Source organism: Gopherus flavomarginatus, chromosome 5 (assembly GCF_025201925.1).
Source record: "Gopherus flavomarginatus isolate rGopFla2 chromosome 5, rGopFla2.mat.asm, whole genome shotgun sequence".
In the NCBI taxonomy this organism is placed as follows: Eukaryota; Metazoa; Chordata; order Testudines; family Testudinidae; genus Gopherus; species Gopherus flavomarginatus.
In genome coordinates, this window is record NC_066621.1 from 136,678,271 (window position 1) to 136,700,810 (window position 22,540).

Sequence of the window (22,540 nt, forward strand, 5' to 3'; positions counted from 1 at the left end):
TTGGGTCGAGTGCTGTAGCTATATATAGAAATCTCGCATTTGTACCTTCTTTGAGTTTTGTCAAATCTGCAATTAAAGTGTTCCTAAATTGGGTTGTCATCCAAGACTGCCATAACATGAAATATATGACAGAATGTGAGTAAAACCACAGAGCATGGAAGCATGTCCTCTGGAACTGTGGCTGGAGCACAAAGGGGCATATTTACAAAGACCTTATTTCTAAAATGAGTTTAAACTAGGGTAGTACCCCCTCTCCAGTCCACCCAGTTACCTTCTTTAATGCCAATCTGCTTACAGGTTTTGATGGACAGGTCTGGGTTCTTCTGGATCCCACCACCCACTCAGCAGGGTCTGTCTTCTCTATTTTTTCCAATTAATTTATTCAGCGGTGCCTCCACTCCTCCTCGCTCCTTCCTGGCAGGGCAGCTTGGAAGGAAAACTCTAACCATAGGGTAATCCCCACTTACTTGCCAGATAGTTGGAGACTTCCAAGAAATAACACAAACACATACAATATATTCAACACAATTATTAAATAGGAGCCAAATACACCATAACAGGGTAACACTATTGTTAGGGTCACCGGTGCCTATGCTGCTAATACCTGACACTTTCCCCAGTCATGTGACTTGAGGTAGCAAATGTAAGATTAGTGTCCTGTTGGTACATGTACTTTGTTGAGGCCCTTGATGACCTGTAACCATGATGGTTTTAGCAGTGTGGCTGACTGGGTTCAGTACAGCCCAAAAGACTCACAAATGAGAGGTGGTAAATCCCTCCACAGGTTTAATATGCAGTGGGTTATAAAATCCCCACCCCCTTACTCCCTGGCTTGAGGCTACAGTTCAGGGAGTAGGGAGTCCCCAAAACAAATTCCCTGACTGACTAAAAGATGGAGCACTCACAAACTCCATGAATGATCATCAGGTTCAGAGATGACTCTGGACTCCTCAGTCACTGCAGAGGGGCTGCACTCTGCTGGCAGGGATCCTCTTCAGGCAGGAGGAATCAGGCTGCTTCGATCCCAGGATTTCCTCTCACCACAAAGGGGTGCAGGGCTCAAGGTTACTAAAATCCAAACTGTCGTCTCCTAGCCCAATGTCCAGACACACACACAGCAGGCAGCAGCCCTGCACTAGGAGAGCTGACCATGTGGTGACTGGTCTCACCTAGGCAGCCAGAGGGCAAACCCAGCCTGGCTGCGGAAGGTGGAGAAGGAAAAACCCAGCTGAGGGATATTGTTTTCAAGTCCCTAGAGGTCAGTTCTCAGGGGGAACCCTGCCTGCAGGCCTGGGACTCACCAGCTTCCCACACAGCCAGTCCTGCCCTTGCCCTAGCTGGCTCCACAGTGACTCCAAAATAGCTTCTCCCCTTTCCTGAACAAACTGGGAGCGGCATCTCATTCCCTATTGGTTGCTGGGCAGACTGAGTTTGCCTTGGCTCCCCATCCCTGAGCTGCCAGCAGACAGCCCCAGGAATCTAGGTAATCTCCTTATGGGTTACACTAGATAAAAGTGTAGTTAGTCAGTTTGAGATTTGCCATATAGATACTATCTAAAAATTGTTAATCCTCCTTTGGCCACACTTTCTAGGTAAAGAAAAGACCATGGCCACATGCCAGGAAGTGTTCAATTCTTAGGGCTGGTCCTGTTGCATAAATTAATATTTGTCACTAGGACTGCCCAGAACCCCTTTTGTGCTAGGTGCTGACAAATATATAGTAAGAGCCAATCTCTGCCCTGAAGAGGTTACAGACTGATCCCAACTGCTAGTAAGACTTTCTGTAGCTGTCACCTAACTGGTTTCCCTTTGACTGTTGTGCATTTCTGTTTCTTAAACATTAGATTGTTTAACTGCAACTGTGTTTGAGATTAAACTGTTATTGCTGAGGGAAACAAGTGCTCACTGAACTCTCTGGGACAGTCCGTGCTGGCAGTGAACTCTTTGACCTTAGGGGTGATGGACACAATGATGTGCTCATGAAGTTTGTTTTAGGCCTATTCAATAGAGTTAACTTTAAGGGGGGAAAAGTGGAGTGGGAGAATTAATGTATAAAATTTGTCCTTATGTGGAAGTGTTTAATGGAGCTTTGAACTAAAGACCTAGCACTTGCTTCAGTTCACCCATATTTTGCTTTCTGTTCTTGGAGAATTTAAATAGTATCTGCATACCTATAATATTTCTGGCTAATGTGTCCCTCAGTGATTTGGCCACTCTGATATTCTAGTGCAGATTTGTTTAGCTGTAACATATTGTGCATTGTCTTGAACTTAAGAACATGTAAATTTTCAAAAAGGGGTTGGGGAGATTAGGTTGGCTATGTATGGAGAACTCGCCATCTCCACTTTTGGTCCCAACCTAGTTTGAAATAAGACTTTACAATACTAGTTCACCAAACTTAACTGTGTGATATACTGACGTGAGGCTAGAATGGGAAACTTAAAACCCATCTACTCAGTGTTCATAACCCAGCCCTTGCATACGACACCATACCACCACAGCAGTAAGTGCTGACCTATGCATGGTTATAAATATGACTTAAAGGAAGCTTTGCACTATCCTCAATCATTTTCACTATAAAAGGAATCCCTTCCTGGTTCTGCCCAGTCTGTTACCTTACTTGTATTAGGTGAACACCACTTTTGTATTAGGTACACACTACATTTATTTTCATGCATATTGACTAATTTATCTTCTTGTATTTTCACCATGAGATGTGCATAATAACTGCAAGAGTACAATCTTAAAGACAAGGAGATAATGGCTACAGAGCAGTGGTGAATCCATATTTTGATGAAAGATCTAAATGAGTAGACTTCTGACAGTATAGGACTTTAGGGTTCTATCAGTGTTATGGACAATTTCCAAATTAAACTGGTTTAAAAGACACCCAAAACCTGTTAAGGTCTCTGGTCAGACCTGACTTTTTTTTAGTCCCACCACCACTTTGGGTTATTGTCTTTGTGCCTTGCATTAATTGTACATACCTGCAGCTGCTGTATTCTATCAAACACAATAGTAGTATCAAGGAACTGTTCTCTGGGCATTGGAGGAGAGGACTGGGAGGTGATTCCTGGGTTTTATTTCTACTGCTGTTTGACTTCAGTGGGACCTTGACACAAAAGTGAAATGGTCTCTGCTTCTTCCCTTCCCACTGTAAGAGATAGTTACCTACCTATAAGCCTGGCGTAAGATATGAAGTCTTTTAGAGCACCTTTCATCTAAGGCTACCAAGTTACACAGCAGTATATCTAGAAACCCAATTTGAGAGATTTTACTGTGTTAGAGAAACATTTGAAAAAGAAATGTTAAAAAGTACTGTCCCAACACCCATGTTCTCATCCACCTCATCTAAGAACTGCCTTTATAAGGCATAAGGGTCTGACATTTGTATTTCCTTTAAAAAAAAAAAAAAGCATCCCAACAATAAGTCTTAAGATATTAAATGTGCCACTATTTTGCTAAATAAGTAAAAAATGGGAGTCTATAACAATGTTCTGAGGCGGCCTGCTTGGTCTTTCTGATGTCCATCACTGGGTCTTGCTAATTTAAGAGTGTGTATCTGCATATTATGTTAAATGGGTGAAAGAAAGGAAATAATTCTAACAGTTGCCTTCCCATGCAATGAGAGCATAGTTTCCTTTTAGTTGTTTCCAAACTAGTGTACCCCAAACTAGTGCTTAGTTTGTTTGTTTCTCTCTAAATAAAGAGGGTAGGTGAGGTGCTAATGCTACTTATCTCCTCTGCAAAGCACTTTGAGAGCTACAGCTGAAACTATCGAAGTAGGTTGTATTTCCTTTAGTGGCTAAAACCCATTTTAAATGGAATTTCTCTATGTCCTTCCTCTCACCCATTTTGTTACACTGGGGAAAGCTAATAAAAAGAGAAGAGACAGCTTAATACTGTCCCTAGTTCTATTAGGAACTCTCTTTATAGGAGAAAAATTACACACAATTGCAAGAACTCTTTGCTCTCAAATTATGTTTAAAAAACCCCCCAATGAACTATATTCTGATATAGACCCTGAATCGGACTTGCTGTTAACTGCTGGTGCATGTCTCTTCCATCTCAGCTGGAGAAAGGCACATAGCATGCTATAGCTGAGATGTGTGCCCAATTGTCTTATAATCCTGATTTACTGCTTGGTATTTGAACATTTTACAGGAAAAAATCTGTGACACAAACACTGTGAATCCCATTGAGAGGACTTAAGCTGTTGCCTAACTTGCTTTTAAGAGTTAGAACCAGCACAAATGTTTGTCAAATAACTGCCATTGTTGTAACCCTGATGGGCCCAGGTCAGAAGACATTACCTCAGCCACCTTGTATTGGACAAATTTCAGCTGGTGAGAGAAGTTTTTGAACTTCTACAGAACTAAACAGCTCTCTCACCAACAGAAATTGGCACAATGAAAGGTATTACCTCACTCACCTTGTCTGTCAGTTAACTGGCATTCAAGATGGATTGGCAACTGGCTTACAGCCTCTTCTGTGGGGCTCACTTACAACATTGGAGCCAGATGGCTGCCTTCACCACCACATTAGTAGCAGTATTAAACTTTTTTTGGAGTTTTATTTCAGTTTTTATTCCTAGTGGGCTTTGCAAATGTGTGGTTTGAGCAGATTAGTGTGCTGTCCCTTTAAAGTGTGGCTATATAACCCCTTCTATAGGCACAACCCTCCTTCCTCAGGGAAGGAAGTTCTCCTGATCTGAGGAGGCTGAATGAACTCATTCCATGCCTCTTGCTTCCTCCCTGCAGTTCTTCCAAGGTGCCACTGCTGTGATAACAAGCAGTATGGGAGCCTGGGCAATGGTTGAAAGTTCATGGCTGGTTCCTGAAGCAGTAAAAAGGAATGGAGGAGCAATTCTAGTCAAACTGGTTGCTAACTGTTCCTTTTCATTAGTAGTCTTCCATGTGGCTGGGGAGAGTGCCAACTAGAGATAAATTCTGCCAAGCCAAAACGTGAGCCTCCCTTTGCTGAGCATCACTAAATATAAGGAAATGTGAACAGTCATGGTAATCACTCCATTGCTGGTAGGGGTTAGTAGATCATGTTCTTTTTATAGGTCAGGTAACATACATCAGAAGCCTGCTCATCCTGAATGGATTTCTTATCCTGCAAGATCATGCCCTCGCTCATTTCCATGAAGTGCAGCATGTAGTCAGTCAGGTTTTTAGCCTGTAACCAGATCTATTTCCTTTAGCTGGAATGTAAAGCCGTGCTGAGGCATTTCAGATATTATACAAGTGTTGGGAGGAATCCTAGTAACAGCATGCTCTAACTGTATATATCCCCTTTAAAAGCACAATCATACTTCTGAAAGTGGTATTACTGAGTTCTCAGTGTTTCTTCACTTTACTAGAAAAGCTTCCCCCCCCTCAGAAAAGCAACTAGCCCTGCACATTTACACATGAATCTGGAAAGCAAACTTATTTCTGGCTCAAGCATCAATACCACTAATTGAGTCTGCAATCAGAACTTAACTCTGCTGATCAGCAAGCCTGCATAGTTCTGGAGAATTAACACAGAGCTAACAGGAATAAGAAAGTAACCAATAAAATAACACTGAACAGTAGGCCCAGAGCCATTGTGTAAGAGGTACTGTGTACCCAGTCACACTTATGTTGGGCAGATAGTTAGCAAAAGTGAAAAACCAAGGGGAGGAGGAAGGGGAAGAGACTGTGTAGCTGGATATGTAGAAGACAAAGCCCTTAATATCAGGCTGTCTGGTCACCCTATTCTTCTGGCCATAAAGAAAGAAAAAGCATTATTAGTAAGCAGCTTGAAACATACCTTACAGCGTTGTTGTTTTAAAGAGATCAGTTTAGCTCAGCTTTTACACTCATGGTGAAAACTGCAAAAGCTATGGCAATGGGCTACCAGGTAATACGTGTAGAACATAAATTCCTTCAGGCAAAAAAAAAAAGTGCACAGTTCAATCCCTTTGGAAGCTAGGTATATTAGACAAGTTTAAATACAGAAGTCTTAAAGGGTCACTTCTATTTATAGAAAAGAACAGAGGACTGAAGTCAAATAGTTTTTAAAAACTATTTAAGTTTATATTACAGTAAATACTGTACAAAAGGTATAATTGTCTTTGCTCTGAATTGTTGTGCATATACAGCTTAGCAGACATGTTTCACATTCAGTTTGAATCTCAGTGCAAGTAGGCACCAAAATTTCCAACATACCTTCAAGGTATAAAGAGACATACCAGTTTTACAGGTTTCTCCAGCATATTTCGTTCCAGTACAAAATGCTATGAATGGAAAGTTTTTTTTAAACAAAGTGTAAACACATATTGCACCTGTCCCAAGAAGAAGTGTAACATGTTCAACATCCACTCTCTCACTGAGCAAGCTCGATGCTTTTAACATGCTTCCCCTTCCCCTCCATCTGTTTGTCCCAAGCAATCGTGGGTCTTATCCAAAAATTAAATAATTTTGTTCAAAGCCACTGAAGTAATCCCTTTTGGGAATACTGCTATAAATATAACAGTTGGAGAATGTTACAAAAGGTTCTCCAGAACTCTTTTCAGCATGATTTTATCCCAATGTACTGTAACCAAATACAAAAAGTCAGGACAGTGTAATATAAGAACTTAATACCACCAATATTCCCCTTAGGCATTTCAGCACTACACTCCTATCCATTACTCCACACTGGCTATGGAACTTCCCCCTCTATGCCTGTATATTTTCACCATTATACAAAAAAAAATGTATAGCAGTGATGACCCAACAGTTTAACAATTTGAGCAGTAACAAAGAAAGGACTTTGTATTACACATCACTGACTGCCATATTGCCTGTTTGGAGAATGGTGAGCAGTGACATGTAGTTACATAAACCTCTCCAGAAGAGCAAAAGCTGCTTGCACTAAAGCTAGTTAACACATTCCATGCACACACACAAAATGAATAAAGTTGAAAGTAAAAGCAAATCATTCCATCAACCTCACTTGCCTTGAGTCTCTTTAACTCTGCAATTTAAAGAAACAAATGTAGGTGGGGTTCAAATGCTCCTTTTAAGCACAATGAAAGAAGAAATACATCTGTGTATAGAAGGAAGTGAGAGAAGTTACTTAAATAACTAAACTCAAACTTACAAAAACCAAGGAGAAAGATGTGGCTAGCTGAAGGCTACTCCATGTCTTAAACGTTTAAGAGTTCCCAGTAACATCTCCAGCATAGTAAACCATGACTTCTATGAAGGCTACAGGTGTCCCAGTCAAATACAAAAGAGCATTTTTTTGTATTCAAAACAATATGATCCACTTGGTCACTCAAAACATGATTGGAAGAAAACCTGGTTTCTGGTACTACAAGGTTCTCCAGACCATATGCAGCAATGGAGCAGCAGTGTCTGTACAGTACGTTTCTAAAGTCAGATCCCTACATTGTGTGGATTAACACATTGATTAAAAAGGCAATAAGCTGCTTACAGAAGTGATGAGATGAAATCCTAAGTAACAGCCTTTATACAGATAGAATTTATTTACACAATTTCTATAGGTAAAATTGTTACAAAAGTAAGCCCTGTAACAAGAACTCCAGAGAATAAACATGTAACAGTTGTGTTAGATCGCTGAACAATGAATTCACAAGCTTGAAGGTTGCTGGATGGCTGGACCTGCCTCACATTCACGTAGATTCTTTTCTGACCTCATATACATAAGAAACACTGTGACAGTGGCAAAAGTAGCCGCATTGACAGGGAAAGCTCGGAGGAGTGTAGAAGTAAGACCCCTTGTAAACACCCTCCAACCTTCCTCACGGTAACTTTTTCTAACACAGTCCAGAATTCCATTGTATTGAACAACTCCTCTGACTCCATCTGCCTGAAGCCGGGACTTGATCACATCCACAGGATAGGTAGACAGCCAGGATACAATTCCTGACATGCCTCCAGCCAACAGCAATTTGGGGATGATGTAACTGTCCTCCACTTCACAGCCTAGGTATCTGGTCAAAGAGTCATACGTCAGGAAGTAAAACCCAAAGCTTGGTGTCTCTCTTAGGAATGTGGAAACCATGCCCCTGTTGATGCCTCTCAAACCTTCCTTGTGGTAGATTTTAAGCAAGCAATCTAGAGAATTCTTGTAATTCTTTGACTTTAGATTGTATTCACCTGTTCCCTGAAGCTGCATTCTTGTCTTAGCTAACTCCATAGGGCAGCAGATCACACACTGAATGGCTCCTGCTGCCGAACCTGCAAGAAACTGGTTTAGAGGAGTGTCTTTTCCGAGAGCACGAATTGTGTTTCCCTGAACACCAAACACAAGTGCGTTAATGAAGGTAAGTCCCATCATTGGTGACCCAATACCTTTATAAAGTCCAAATGCCTAGAAAATAAATTAAAAACAAAAAATACTATTTAAGAATAGTGTTAATGATTTCCTAACACTGCATAGAAAATAAGCTTCTCTTCAGCTCTATCTTCTCAACAACGTGGCTGGTGGCAGACAGATTCCCTACAAAGTACAACATTGTCTGTCTGCATTAAGCAGTAATTTGATCAAGCTAGAACTCCAAAAAGCATCTTTCAGCATAAGAACATTGCCAGTTAAAAGTTCTCATAGCTACTTAATGGTCGCATGGACAATTATGATCATCTAGTCAGGTTTCCTGTATTATACATACCACAAAATTCACTCAGCTATTTCTGTATCCAGCACAATAACTTGCTGTTGAATTAGAGCATCTTTCAGAAGACATCCAGTCTTTGTTTAAAGACTTTGAGCCAGTGGTGCCCAAACTTTTCCTGTCATGCCCTCCCCCGTAATTGAATCTGTCTGGACCCCCTCCTTTACTGCAGCTGGCTCAGCAGAGCAGCTACATCTGGGGGCAGAGCAGAGCTGTGGTGCTCCCTCCCCACCACACTGGGGACTGGCCCAGGGCCCACTGCATGTCTCGTTGAATGTTTCTCCATACCCGCCTAGGGGGCCCATGCCTTACAGTTTGGGGACCACTGCTCCAAGTGATAAACCCTCCACAGGGATTTAAGATGTTCAATTGTTAATTCCCTTTCTTAAAAATTGCATCTTATTTCCAAAGTGTTTACTTTGTTGACTTCAATTTCCAACCATTGGATCCTGTTCATGCATTTGACATCTTGATTACAGGTCATTCAAGTGCTTTGACAACCAGGCTTCAAAAGTTTTGATGCAAATTCTTAACTGTTTGGAAGATCCAGAGATAAGAAACCTGTCCTGATGGTGAAACTCCCACATTTCATCTGGAGCTCAATTAAGATCAACGTAAAACGCTACCATTTCATAGTTTTTCTAATCACATTAAATACATATATTTATCCTTGTATAAAACAGCAATTGGCAACTTACTGATTCATGCTTTATGATAGATTGAAAGCAATGGTAGGTCCCACGGTAGAGAGGTTTCTCTACACTTTGTACTTGAAGGCGCACCTACAAGAAGTTTAGTGAGAAGAAGTTATTTGTATGGCAATATTGATGTAACTGGTACACTACTGCTTGGTACCTATATATGGAGGTATATTATAGTAGTGTCTACACAAAGCACACAGTAAAGATACAAGAATGCCATAAATGGCAATGCAAAATCATTTTAAAAAAATGTTCAGAATTGATTGCTTTTGAGATGATGATAAAACCTGAGGGGGAAGCATTTATTAAACTAAGTCCTTTTTATAAAAAATGGGAAATATTTAGCCATTTTGAAAGTGCAATAGGGTGAAAAGCGGCTATAGGTTTGACCCATGCTAAAAACCAAAGCTTTCTTAACCTAGATGTTAATGGTATTTGTCAATGCTTTGGGATGTAATGGAGAATTTTTATAATTGATCTACAAACTAAGCATGAAGTGTGGCCAGTGACATACTATCAGTCCTCAAATGAACAATTTTAGAATGTCTGGACCAAGATTTTCAAAACAAATGACTAGTGTTTGTGGATGCCCAACTTAAGACACCTTAATGAGGTCTGATTTTTCTCACAGGTGCTCAGCACTTTCTGAAAAATCAGGTACTGCTAAGGTGTCTCAAATTGGGCACCCTAAATCAATCAAATGCAAGCAGGCCCAGGATTTAAAGGCAGAATGCTAACTTAAGTGTTTGATAAGCTTTATAAAGCATATTTCTAAGCTACAGTGCTCTAAGTGATCTTTATTTATTCTGATTTATATATACTCCCTATGTAACATGCACTTCACCCATAGTTTTTCTAGACTGAAACAGTGTATTTTTGGTCAGAAAGATGCCACCGTAACAGTGCGTGGAGTGAGATGAGATAGGGTGTGAGATGAAGGCCCCATATTCTCATGTATTTATAGGCCACTCTTTTAAGACTTCAGTTTGACACCACCACTCCCGCATTTGTCTCCTGCACTTTAAAAATGTTTTTAAACTCAGATACGCATGTGTGAAAACCATATTCCAGTAACTAACATTGATTCTGGCTAGAATGATAAAGCCAGAACTTTGTTTATCAGAGTGCAGGGTTGTGAGCATTTTTGGGAGGGGATACCTATTAGCCATCCAATGTGCTGCAATTTCAAAGCAAAACATGCTTTTTAAAAGAAGTTTTAATTCTAGATACTCTAGTTCTCCAGTTTGGATGTTGGATTCTTGACCCCAGTAACTGTTCTCCCTATCTGCTTAAAGCGCCCACTGGTGTCAATGGAAGACCCATGCATACAGCAACAGCAGAATATCTATGACAGTGAAGGCAATGTGTGGGTCTGGAAAGGATTTTGGCTAATAGTTTGGTTTTTGTTCAAGTTTCATATTTAGTTTTCACTTTTAAAGAGACAGTAAAATTTACTTTCAAAGTTTAAATATCATTAGTATTTTCCTCAAAGAACTAGACCATGTAATACGCAAACTAAATGTCCAGGGTCACTTTTTAAAAGCAAAAGATGGTTTGAACTATGTAGGCACAAGAGTACCTTTTTTAGCCTGCCTTACGGCAAGACAACTCACTCCAGGGATATTGCAGTACAGAGTGAGATAAAGTTGCAAACCACACTGAACTAAGTTTACAATGTGATTTAAAGAGATTGTAGCCTCTTAATTTCCTACAGATTACTGAGTGTGTGATAGTGGGGTGTGAAGGATTTATCAGCCTGAATTTGGGATTTGTTACAAGTAGCAGAGCCGTTAAGTGAGCTATGAAGCTCATGCCGAGCAATGCCAATAAATTTTATACTACACGACCATGAATAAAAGAGCAATCAGTTTAATTTTATTGGTACTATTTTTCATATCCCCTGGCTGTAAAGCCAAGTAGCCTTGTTTACAATGAGTCCCAACTGTATAGGCCTTGGAAGTGAAGGAAATAATTTAAGTTTAAGACCTTTCATTGCCCAATAACTCTTCTATACTTAAGTGTTTTCAAATAAAAGCTACCAGAAGTGTGCTCTGTATCCAGACTGGAACCCTTGGTATAAAGCTTCAGTTTCTAGCCCTAACGGAAATATTGGACCTTGAACCTATCACTTGGACAGGACTGAATACTACCTCTCAAACTTTAGGCCAGTATAATTGGGCATAAAAACAGCAAATCTAGATATGATGGGAAGGATTTTGTTTTTTTAAATGGCAGCTGTTTGAAGACACTTCAATTGTTAATGTCAGAACAGGATGTGTTAACTGGCACAGTGGAGGTAAATGTTTCATAAATGCAATTTATCCACGGCTCACTGCCCCATTTTAATATTTTGAGCAGAAAATAAAGTTTGATGCTTTTATGCTATGCAATTTGGCTTATGAGAGAGTCTGCACAGAGGTCAGTTTTATTACAAAATTACAGAATATCATTAATCTGCTGATAAATTCTTATATTCCTCCTTCCTGCATCTGACAATTCATGGTGATTTAAATAGGCAGACCCAACTTCACTTTACAATTACTGAAAATTTGTTTTAAGATATCAAAGAGCGAGCAGGAAAAAAAAGCAAGTATTAAGTGTGCACAAGTTTGGTGCATTTTAGATATGACTAAACTAAACATATGCCCTCCAAATTTAAGAAGTGGATGAGACAGATCAATCAGGGGAAAAAAAGTGTGCCCAAGATCCAGTTTCACAACCACTTTGTGCACAACCTTAAGCACATGGTGAGAAATGCACACTAGTAAGAGTTTCAGAAGAAAATCTATAGGCTTAAAAATGTTCCCATTTAAGAAAAACAAAAACAAAAAAAGGATTCTCATACCCCACTCCCTCCAATTCAGAACACTAGTAATGGGACACAGTTTAAAACTAAAAAGGGCAGGGGGGAAGCTACATAAGGTTGTCTGTTTGAACTAATCATACATTTTGGAATAAATTAAGACTGAGAGAAACAGAAGTGTTCACCTGGTCTATACTTACTAGGTAACTCTCCAGTGATGAGGCTTATCTGTCATCTACAACAAAGTAACACTTTTGCTGTTAATGAAGACAGCCCCTAGCTCAGAAAGTAAAGGCAGTTAAAAGCAACAAAGCAATTTTACACATTACATCAACAAATCAGGGAAAGAAAGAGTTTGCCACTTTTGAGATTAGACTCAAAATCTGTTTGATTTGTTTTAGCATGATTTTAGAATGTATTTATCCTATGTGTTTCCACCATTCCCCCCCACCCCAAAATCCCACCTTCCCTCTCCCCCATGTTTTTGCCCTTATGAAGTATGATTGCTGGCAAAAAGGTTTAAAAGTTGAGGAAGCAGAATTCTGGCTCTATTGATGCAGCTTCCTCATTTTTAAATTACTGTATTAACACTTTAGTATAGTTTAAAAAACAAAACAAAAAAAAACACCACAGTCCAATTAGCCATCTAATCCTCATCAGTCCTGTAGAGTTAATCTTAACAGAATGCACAAGAGACTGCATTTTGTAAATGGATCTCTCCTTTTAAAGACTGGTTAAAAACTCTTAGTTTTCCCCACACTTTAATAGTGATTATACAAATACTGGTTAGAACTGTATTCTCCAGAATGGAAAAGGTAGGAAAGGCTATTTCCTTCTACCAGTACAAAAATAAGTTACCCTGGATTTAATAAAGCAACAACTATTAAAACAAATACTCCATTGAACTGTCATAACAGTTAGTCTACGGCCAATCCAGCTGTCACTGTGCATTAAATAAATGCTTAGTTTTAAAAAAATTACAAACTATTAGAACATTTAACACTAGAGCATCAATCCTTCAGACTTAAGCACTTGCTTAATTTTTATATCCTCTCAGTAGTTCCACTGACTTAAACATCTCCCAAAACCTGAAGTTAAGCATGCGTTTTAGTTGTTCCACCTTAAGTCAATGAAACTAGACAAGCCATAAATTTAAGCATGTGATTAAATCTTTGTAGATGTGAGGCCCTAGTACTTTCCTTCTGCACTAACTCTAAAAATAGTTGCAAATTCAAGTAATACAATCAATGAGAATGCATATAGTGAAATTCCGCTGAACTGTTTAACAGCGAAGGTTAATATATACTGAAGTGTGAAGAATTTGAATTGGACTGATAGGAACTTAATACCCAGTAGATATGAGAGTCTTTTCAATAATAAACCATGTGGCTACAATATGTAATAGGGCAATGCACACCCTTAATAGCCTTCAGATATTTTCCTTATTTATTGCATTTAGATATCCAGTGTTGTGCTGAACTTAATCAGCATAATGCGAGATGGCATGCGCTGTAGAGGAGAAAATGTACCCAGTACTAAATTAATATGCTGTACTTGACATCTTCTATATTCTGCCTTTACAGGTGCCTAGACAGAGTAAAACTCTCAGTGCCTATATCCCATTTTGAAAAGTGACTTAAGACACTTAGGAGCCTAAGCCTCATTGACTTTCCAAGAGACACAGCCAATTCTGAAAATACTACCCTTTATTTCATATGCCTTCTATTTCTAGCTACTTGACTCCTAAATCTCGGTCTATCCACACAGAATACATACAGCTGATAGTCAGTAGTGTCTCAAAAGGAAAAAACAATTCTGGCTAGGAAAGGTAAAAAGATTCCTTGAAGAGGAAAAAGAAAAGTCCGAAACAGTGTGTCAAATTGTGAAACTGCTGCTTCATGCAGTGCAGTTCATTGCTTTTGTTCACTAATGATCTAACTATTGGCCAATATAACAAACAATGCTTTCAAAGTGAATAGGAAAGCTTTTTTAAAGAAAAAGGAAAAATTCCAGCCCATAACAAGATAAGATTAAATTACAAGAGAGGGAACAGGCAGTTTTAGAGGTCAGTGATAAACAGCTGCAGGGAAGCAAGCCTGAAACTCTGTCCTGTTACTGGTTTCAATCTTACATTCAAATGGTTTTCATTTGCTTTTAAAGATCTGGGGCTTCAGCAAGTCTAGAAGAATACTTGAAAAGGATTGCTTCAAGTTTGGACCATCAGGCTTAAGCTTCTGAAATGCCAGTGTTTATATTTTTTCCCCTTGTAAATACTTTTGCACTACTTTCTGCCTAGAGTGTGGAAGTTAAACCTGTTCAAAAATCAACCCACCTTAACAGTGTCAAATGGATGTCCTACTAGCACGCCAGCAGCACCTGCAACAAGATAAATGGCAGTTTTATGTTTGTACGATCTAGTATTTTTTCCCTTACAGCAATCCAACACTACAGTAGTCCTAGAATGAGCTGGTAACTGTAAGTGTAACTTCAGGTATACTGTGTTACAGGCAGGCCACATATGGAACAAATTACCAGGGGAAGCAGTGGATTTTCTTATCTCTTGATGCTTTCAAATTAAGACTAGATAGCTTTCTGGAAAATATGCTTTAGTCAAACAAGTCACTGGGCTAAAGAAAGGGTGAAATTCTGTGGTGTTATTCAGACACTCAGGCTATATTATCTAATGATCCCTTCTGGCCTTAAAGTCTATGGACATAGTCATCCCCAGCAGGCAAATATTGTGGTACCACAGGCATGTCCATGTAGAAGTGACAGATTTCCTTGAAGTGGAAATGACTGTCAGGTATTTATGATCTTTACCGGATAGAAGCAAAACTGAGACAAACAGGTTTCTTGTAAGAATAGGCAGACAATCTTTCCAGATGTGGTGGAAAGCAGTGTCCAAACACAGCAACACCTGATAAAATTTGCTTGAGTCTTAACTGAATGGAGGGAGGAGATCATCTCACAGCGTGGTTAGGACCAGGGATAAGGTTCTTTGCCTACTATTCTGAAGCCTGTAAAGAAAGTCTTCGGGTAATGAAATATTAAAAAAAAAAAACAACTCAGTGACAACAGTTCTTTGATGATGATTGGTGGCTTTACCCTTAGTCATCCATTTACCATTAGACATTGTTTAAATACACTAAGGGCTTGCCTACATGTGATATGCTACTGCAGAGCAGCTGTGCCACTGTAGCCCTTCAGTGTAGACACTCACTGCAGTAATGGGAAGTGTTCTCCCTTCAGTGTAGTTAATCCATCTCCCTGAGAAGCCTTAGCTAGGTTGACAGAAGAATTCTTCCATTGACCTAGCCTCATCTATATGGATAAGCTTAACTTCTGAGTGGAGACCTGGCCTCAGTTACTAAGGCCAGATTCATAAAGGAATGTGAGCATGGTGACAGTGGGTGTTCCCATGCTTAACAAGTCACTGAGATTCACAAAGCTTGATCTTGGCACCTAGGCTTCTTATACAATGAATGGAGAGAGACTGGTGCCTAAGACTAGGAGTCACAAAAAAGCCAGTATACTAGGTAGGTCCTCACTTAACCTGCTAAGGGCCAAGCTGAAGCTCCCTGTAATAAGCTCTGCCCCTTTCTTGGAGATAAGGGTCCAACTCTAAGCTGCAACAAGGCACCTCCCTTTGTCTGGGATTCTCAACTGCATGCTCTCTTTTGGTGTTACATGCCTAGCCTGTTTTAGTAAGAAGCAAGGAGAGAGAACTTCCCTCATTACCTTAGCCACTGAGCTAAAAGTTCTCACCTGGGGTGTGGGAGACCCCTGGTTCAAGTCCCCTTCCATCTGAGGGAGGGTGGGGAAAAAAGAGAATTGAGAGATCTGTCACTTCTCAGCTGAGTGTTCCCTCTAGATTGCCTGTGCTAAGATATTCCACTGTGGATAAATAACAAGATAATCACTGGGTGAGAATCAGAAAATATGACTCTAGCCTAGTGGATACAGAACTGGCCTGGGAGTTGAGACCCACCATCCAGTCCCAAGCATCAATGATTCTTTCAGTAGTTATCTACAGGGGAAAAGCTTCAGCAGAAGAGATGGAGGAAGGCCACATCAGAATATACCCCAGCTCACTGACTAGGACACTCACCTGACAGGAGGGCAGATCCCTGTTGAAATACTTTTCCCTATGTGAAGGGGGACTTGAACCAAGGGTCTTCAGCCCAGGTGAGTACCCTAACCACTGGCCTAAAAACAGAATGTGTGTGGGAGGGTTGTCAATGTTCTCTTCCTCCCCTGCTGTTTTGTGTAAGCTTCCCTATAGGGGCCTGACCTGGTAGACAAGGTCTGGGCATGCTTTACCAGATTAGGCCAGTGGCAATTTAGGATAGGAACACCTATCTGCTGCTAATCATAGCATTTCACTGGGGCTTAGGTGTCCAGGTGCCCTGGTGCAGCAAGCAAAGGCAAAAAATATAGGCACCTAGAGAACTTTTACTGCAAAAAGTTAGGTGCTGAGCAACTGCAGGCACTTACAGGGTTAGGGGGCAGCTAAGCAGGCATTTTGTGAATCCCACTGGGGCATTATTGTGAGTTCGGTGTTTAAGTCCTTTTGTGAATCTAACCCTAAGTACAGTAACTCCTCACTTAAAGTCATCCTGGCTAACATTGTTTCATTGATGATCAGTTAGGGAACATGTTCGTTTAAAGTTGTGGAGTGCTTCCTTCTAATGTTGTTTGGCAGCTTCTTGCTTGCAGGAAGAACAGCTTGTGGCAGCTAGCTGGTGGGGGCTTGGAACCAGGGTGGACCGGCAGCCCCCCTAAGTTCCCTGTGCAGCAGCTGCCCAGCAGGCTAGCAATTGCCACCAGTTCAGCTGTCCCTCCCCCCACTGCCACATGCTGCTTCTGCCCTCTGCCTTGGAGCTGCTCCCAGAGACTTCTGCTTGCTGTGTGTGGGGGGAAGAAAAGGGGGGCTGTCAGGGTGTCCCCACATACTCCCCCCTGCTCTATGGAAGATGGGATGACAAAAGACTGGGCTCAGGACAGAGGGAGCTTGCTGGCAGCAGCTGCAGTCTCAGCAAGCTGATCTAATTAACAAGGCAGTGTACTTAAGAGTAGGGTCAGCTACTTAAAGGGGAAATGCACAACACACACACACAGTGTGTGTGTCTGTCTGTGATGCTGTCTCCCCTCCCTCCATTCCTGCTGCCTTGTACAGGGAGAATGTTAACCCTTGAGGGCTCAGCCAATTGCTAGTTCATCATTTAGCAGTAAGGCATTCCCTCGGAACTCTCTCACCCTCTGACTCCTACACCTCAACCAAGCTTCACTAGTGTACTAGTATTAAACTGTTTGTTTAAAGCTTATACTCTGTGTATGTATCAAATCCAGCCTGATGACTATATAATAATACATATATATATACACACACACTTCCCTGGAACCTAACCCCCTCATTTACATTAATTCTTATGGGAAAATTGGATTTGCTTAACATCATTTTACTGAAAGTCACACTTTTCAGGAACATAACTACAACGTTAGGTGAGGAGTTAATGTATTTAAATCCTCTATGAAATTCTGATGTATAAATCAGAAGGCATGGTGTTAAATACCTAGCACATCCCCTACAGCACGACTATCAGGGTGAACAAAAATCAATGATTTAAAAAAAAAACCACACAAAAAATGATTTTTTAATTTAAATTGGATTTTTTTAAAAAACCTACCTAAAGATCATTATAGCTCAAAGATATCTCATCGTGGAATACAGATTATAAATTCTAAAGTGTAAGACAATATATCATGTAATGTTTAAAAAAAGTTTAAGTGAGTTCCAATAGTTCATAGATCAAGGACCCCAATCTTATGGGGTTCCAGGGGCTTCTGTATAGAAAGATTAACCTAAATAACCTATCTACCCAATGGGACTCAGTGCTAAGTCTAGAAGATACCATCAGAGATGCTTAGTTTTGCAGTTCTCAAACTGTGGATTTGTCTCCAGAGATACCATGCTTGTTAACAGCAAAAATGTTTTTAAATAAAATAAATAAATATACAGAGGTGAGAAACAGACCTCTGCAAATTTGTGTACAGAGTCAATCCCTTACCTCTCTCTAAAAGTGCAAATTTTCAGAAAGTTCAATGAATAGAAGATTGTTGGGGGCAGAATAGATCTGGACAAGGAGAAGTCGTCTGGAGTTAAATGTGAAAAGAGAGGGCTGGGCAGTAGAAACAACAGTGAAACTATTTGAGCAGCATATTCCACACGTCTTGAGATCTTTCTGAGCCCTGGTGGGGGAGGGACCGATCCAAGTTACGCAATTTCAGCTACATGAATAACGTAGCTGAAGTCGACTTATTTAGATAAGACTTACCGTCGTGTCTTCACTGCATCGACTCTGCCTGCGCCTCTCATGGCACTGGAGTACAAGAGTCAATGGGAGAGGGCTGGGGGCAGGGGTGTGTCTCGATTTATCAGGTCTAGACGTGATAAATCAATCCCCACTGGGGATCAATCGCTGCCATATTCTTCACAACTCAGAGATTAGATGAGACCCAAACTGGGTCTCATCTAATCTCTGAGTTGTGAAGAATATGTATTAAAGGTTATAACAACCAACAAGAATGCACTTGATGTAATCATGGATTTCTACAGAGTCTTCCTGACTAGTGATTTAAATCAAATCCACCCTGATGACTATATACTTCATTTACAGAGCACTGGATTCCAATAGTGTTCCTCCCCCCCACCCTCTTCTATGAGAAAGGTTTTATTGCCATCAGTTAGCTAAACATTTAACACCTCTTCCAAGGGAGAAAGCTAAAGGTTACACTTGCATTGTTTTATTCAGATGATCCTTTATTCTCACTGATCCTTAATCCCTGACTTTTTAATGGAAAAAGCCTCTATTCTTTCTAACAGAGATAAGATCTCTCGCTCTCTGGAGTTCACAGCTATAGCCAGAGGCAGGCAAGCAACTCCCTACACAGAAGTTAGGGGCTGTGCACAATTGCAGAAGAAACACAGGTACAGATTGCCAAGCGGATGCCATATCCTACCCTTGCAGGGCCTTCCCACCTGCCCTGACATCCGCTGCTAGGGCAAGTACTTAAGCTTAAAAAGAAAGCAGCTAATGCCGCATCTAGGCACGTTTCCCATCAATGTGATTAGCAGGAATGAGAGTTCCCTTTGTGTGCTTTGTACGTGTGGGCAGGCAATGGAAGTTAGTGTAAGACCTACACAGGGTGCGTATGGGCACAAGGAACAGTAAGCTCCGAGCAGGGGCAGATTCAGCCTCGGGGTTTGCACGTTGTGAGCTGGCTGGGAGGGAGGGCGGAAGTGGTGGCTGTTCTGGGGGGAGATGGAGCTGAGAGGGCGCAGGCCGTGCGCCAGAAGAGGTGACCGGGTTGGGGAGCAGTGTGGAGGGGGGTGAGAACAGAGGTGCGGCTCATTGTTCAAGCTCCCCCCTTTGCTCTTGGCGGCTCTGGACGGAGCAGAACTCGCGTTTCCGCGAAGAAACCCGACTCCTGGGCGCTGACTCACCTCCTGCTCCTGCACCAGCTCCGCGCACGCTCCAGCCTCCAACCGCGGGCAGAGACAATGGGCCCAGCCCGGCCCCTACAAAGAGCCGGAGCCATTCAGAGCGAGCGGAGGCGTCAAGCTCCCGACGCTGGCAGAGCGAAGCTGCCACGCCAGCAGCCCGCAGGGCGGGGGAAGGACCCGCCAGCGCTCGGAATCCTCCTCCCCAGACCCCAGCCGATCCATCCCCCACGTCAGTGCGCCTCCCAAGCGGCCCCTGCTCTGCGCCCCGGGGCCGGACACGCTGCCCCAGCGCACGGTCCCTTCGCTGTGCGCCCGGCTCAGCTCCCGCCCCTCGCTGCTGGCAGCCGCTTATGTAGCCGGATCACTGCAGCAATCCCCAGGCACGCGCCCGTCCACCGGCGCCGCTCGCGCGGAGCCCCAGCACCGGGGGAGCCTCGCTCTTCTCTTACCGCCAACGCATCCCGCTAGGAAATCCAGCGCCATCCTGCTCTCCGCGGCCCCTTGCTGCAGGCCCGGTGCGTGCTGCTGCCGCTCCCCCCTCGCTGCACTGGGGCACCACGGCTGCTGCTCCGGCGGCTTCCTCGGGCCTCCCGGGATTGCAGGGGCTGGATGCGGGGGTCGGCGGCTCGGGATCGGTCGAGATCAGGGACTCGCGAGGCCTCCCCCGGGTAGTGATGGCAGGGGCGCCCGGCGCACGTTCCAGCCCAGCACAACCTGCTCGGCTCTCGCCCTTTCTATTTCTGACGCCGCTGCTGCGAAGCCGGGGGGAGACGGTGCCTTATGGGGAAGGGGAATCCTCCAATCAGCGGCAGCGGAGCGAGACAACACCCCTCCGGCTGAGCCCTCCGCCTGGCTGCCGATTGGCGACTCCTCGGGGGTGGCTGAAGCGCTTGGGGAGGAGGGTGGAAATCACGGAGACAAAGAACCCGCGAGGCTGGTGGATGCTTTGTGCTCTCGCCTCTCTGGGCAGGGGCCCGGCGTTCCGCCCTGGGGCAGAGCCTATCGCTGCCGTGCAAGATGCCAGCCGGGACCCGGCCCCGTCAGATGCAGGGCGGGCTGACAAAGGGCTTTTTCAGCCTAGTAGTTCTCGCAATAATGCAGCCACTGCTCCACCTTCACCCCGCCTGCTCCTGAGTCGGCTGAAGCAGCGGTTCTGAGGCCCTACGCACTGTGCCGATGACCGCTCCGAATTGGGAACAGATTCAGACGGAGGGGGGTATTAGACAGCCTACGGGCTGGTATTGGTTCACGCTTTTTAAAAATCTCTTATATCGGTTTAGGAACTGATACAGCTAAAGCCGTACGGCCCCCTAGCGGGGATGCTGTTATCCCAGTATCGCATGCTCCATGTCTGCACTAGACTAGAGCTGTACCAATTTAACTGGATTTGTATACAATAACACCCCCAGCCAAAAAATGCTGTAGACCAGGCCTAATGCAGAATTAATGGTTCCAGAGAATCAATGATAGATTATTATAAGGACTGAGACCATGCAGGATGTGATGTGGGTGTCTTTATAAAACACTATGCAGCTGTCTATGGTATAGATCAGTATTAGCAGTATGCTGCTGTGAATTGCCTCTGTGGTGCTCCTTTCACTTTTATACAGTTTTTCCTATTTGGATTCCTAGGGTTCCAGTCAATATAGATTTTCTGGGTAGAGAGGGAGGATTTCTCTCCAGTTCTGCTCAGTGATGTCCGCACAAGACTGAATCCTGTTAAGATGGCATAGCCTTTTTAAAATCTGCTAACAGTATTCAGTTTCCCTCTTCATCAAAATGTGGACTCTTATGTTGCAAGTGGGGCCAGAGAAGAGCCTCGATGAAGTCAGTGGGGGTCTATTCATGTGATACGTGCACCATGGGAGGCAAATTTATAGAAATTTTGGTGGTGCCCAGAACCCGCCTCCCCAACTCTGCCCCCTCAGACTCTGCCTCCACCTGCCTCAGGCTCTGGGCAGGGTTTCAGGGGGGAGGTCTGGGGTGCAGGTCCTGGGCTGGGGATTAGGGTGCAGGAGGGGTGCAGGCTTTGGGAAGGAGTTTGGGTGCTGGGTGCAGACTCTGGGCTCGGGCACGGAGTGGGTGTGCAGGAGGGGGTGAGGGGTGCAGGCTCTGGGCTGGTGGTGGGGTTGTAGGAAGGGGTGAGGGGTGCAGGCTCTGGGCTGGTGGTGGGAGTGTAGGAAGGGGTGAGGGGTGCAGGCTCTGGGAGGGAGTTTGGGTGCTGGGTGCAAGCTCTGGGCTAGGGCAGGGGGTGGGTGTGCAGGAGGGGGTGAGGGGTGCAGGCTTTGAGACGGAGTTTGGGTGCAGGCTCGGCTGGGGGGTGTAGGAAGGGGGAGGTGGTGCACACTGGGGCAGAGGATCAGGCAGCAGGGGAATGAGGGTTGGGGCTGAGGATGAGGGGTTCATGATGCGGGGGGGCTCAGAGCTGGGGCAGAGGCTCAGGGTGCAGGGGGATGAGGGCTCTAGCTGGGGCAGAGGATTTGGGTGCAGGGGGATGAGGGCTCTGGCTGGGGATGAGGATTAGGGTGCAGGGGGATGAGGGCTCTGGCTGGGGCAGAGGATCAGGGTGCAGGGGGATGAGGGTTGGGGCAGAAGAGCAGGGTAAGGGCAGCCTGCATTGCCATTAATAGATGGCAGGCGCTAGGACCCTGGGGCAGCAGACAGCAGTTCTGCCGGGAGCCGATCTGCGAGCAGGCAGGGACACGGCGGAGGGGGGACACAACGGGAGGGGTGGAAAGCGGAGGCCAGGACCCGCTCCAGGCAGGGACGCGGTGGTGTGGTGTGATGGGGGGAGACCCGCGGGGGCTGGGCCGGGACCCGCTCCAGGCAGGGACGCAGCGGGGCGGTGAGGGGAGACCCGTGGGGGCCGGGACCGGTGCCTGATC

At 43.6% G+C, this 22,540-nt stretch overlaps 1 protein-coding gene across 3 annotated transcripts; it reads right to left on the minus strand.

Moving 5' to 3' along the window:
* Positions 1-6,288: 6,288 nt before the first annotated feature.
* SLC25A29 (solute carrier family 25 member 29) lies at positions 6,289-20,358 on the minus strand. 3 transcript variants are annotated; one of them, XM_050954226.1, is made up of 5 exons: positions 20,105-20,358; positions 19,656-19,730; positions 14,484-14,527; positions 9,346-9,429; positions 6,289-8,346 (listed from the first exon to the last, which is right to left on the minus strand). In XM_050954226.1, the coding sequence occupies exons 1-5, from the start codon at positions 20,136-20,138 to the stop codon at positions 7,603-7,605; spliced, it is 981 nt and encodes a 326-aa protein (XP_050810183.1). In that variant the 5' UTR covers positions 20,139-20,358; the 3' UTR covers positions 6,289-7,602. The 3 variants fall into 3 exon arrangements, with proteins under 3 accessions (XP_050810183.1, XP_050810184.1, XP_050810185.1); XM_050954227.1 differs by lacking the exon at positions 19,656-19,730; XM_050954228.1 differs by lacking the exons at positions 14,484-14,527; positions 19,656-19,730; positions 20,105-20,358 and adding an exon at positions 12,352-12,595.
* Positions 20,359-22,540: the final 2,182 nt, after the last annotated feature.

Coding starts and splice junctions, on each gene's coding strand:
- SLC25A29 (XM_050954226.1), bottom strand. CDS start 20,138: ATGGCGCTGGATTTCCTAGCGGGATGCGTTGGCG. Junction 19,731..20,104: donor CCTAGCGGGATGCGTTGGCG/GTAAGAGAAGAG, acceptor GGCTCTTTGTAG/GGGCCGGGCTGGGCCCATTG. Junction 14,528..19,655: donor AGCTGGTGCAGGAGCAGGAG/GTGAGTCAGCGC, acceptor ATCTTGTTGCAG/GTGCTGCTGGCGTGCTAGTA.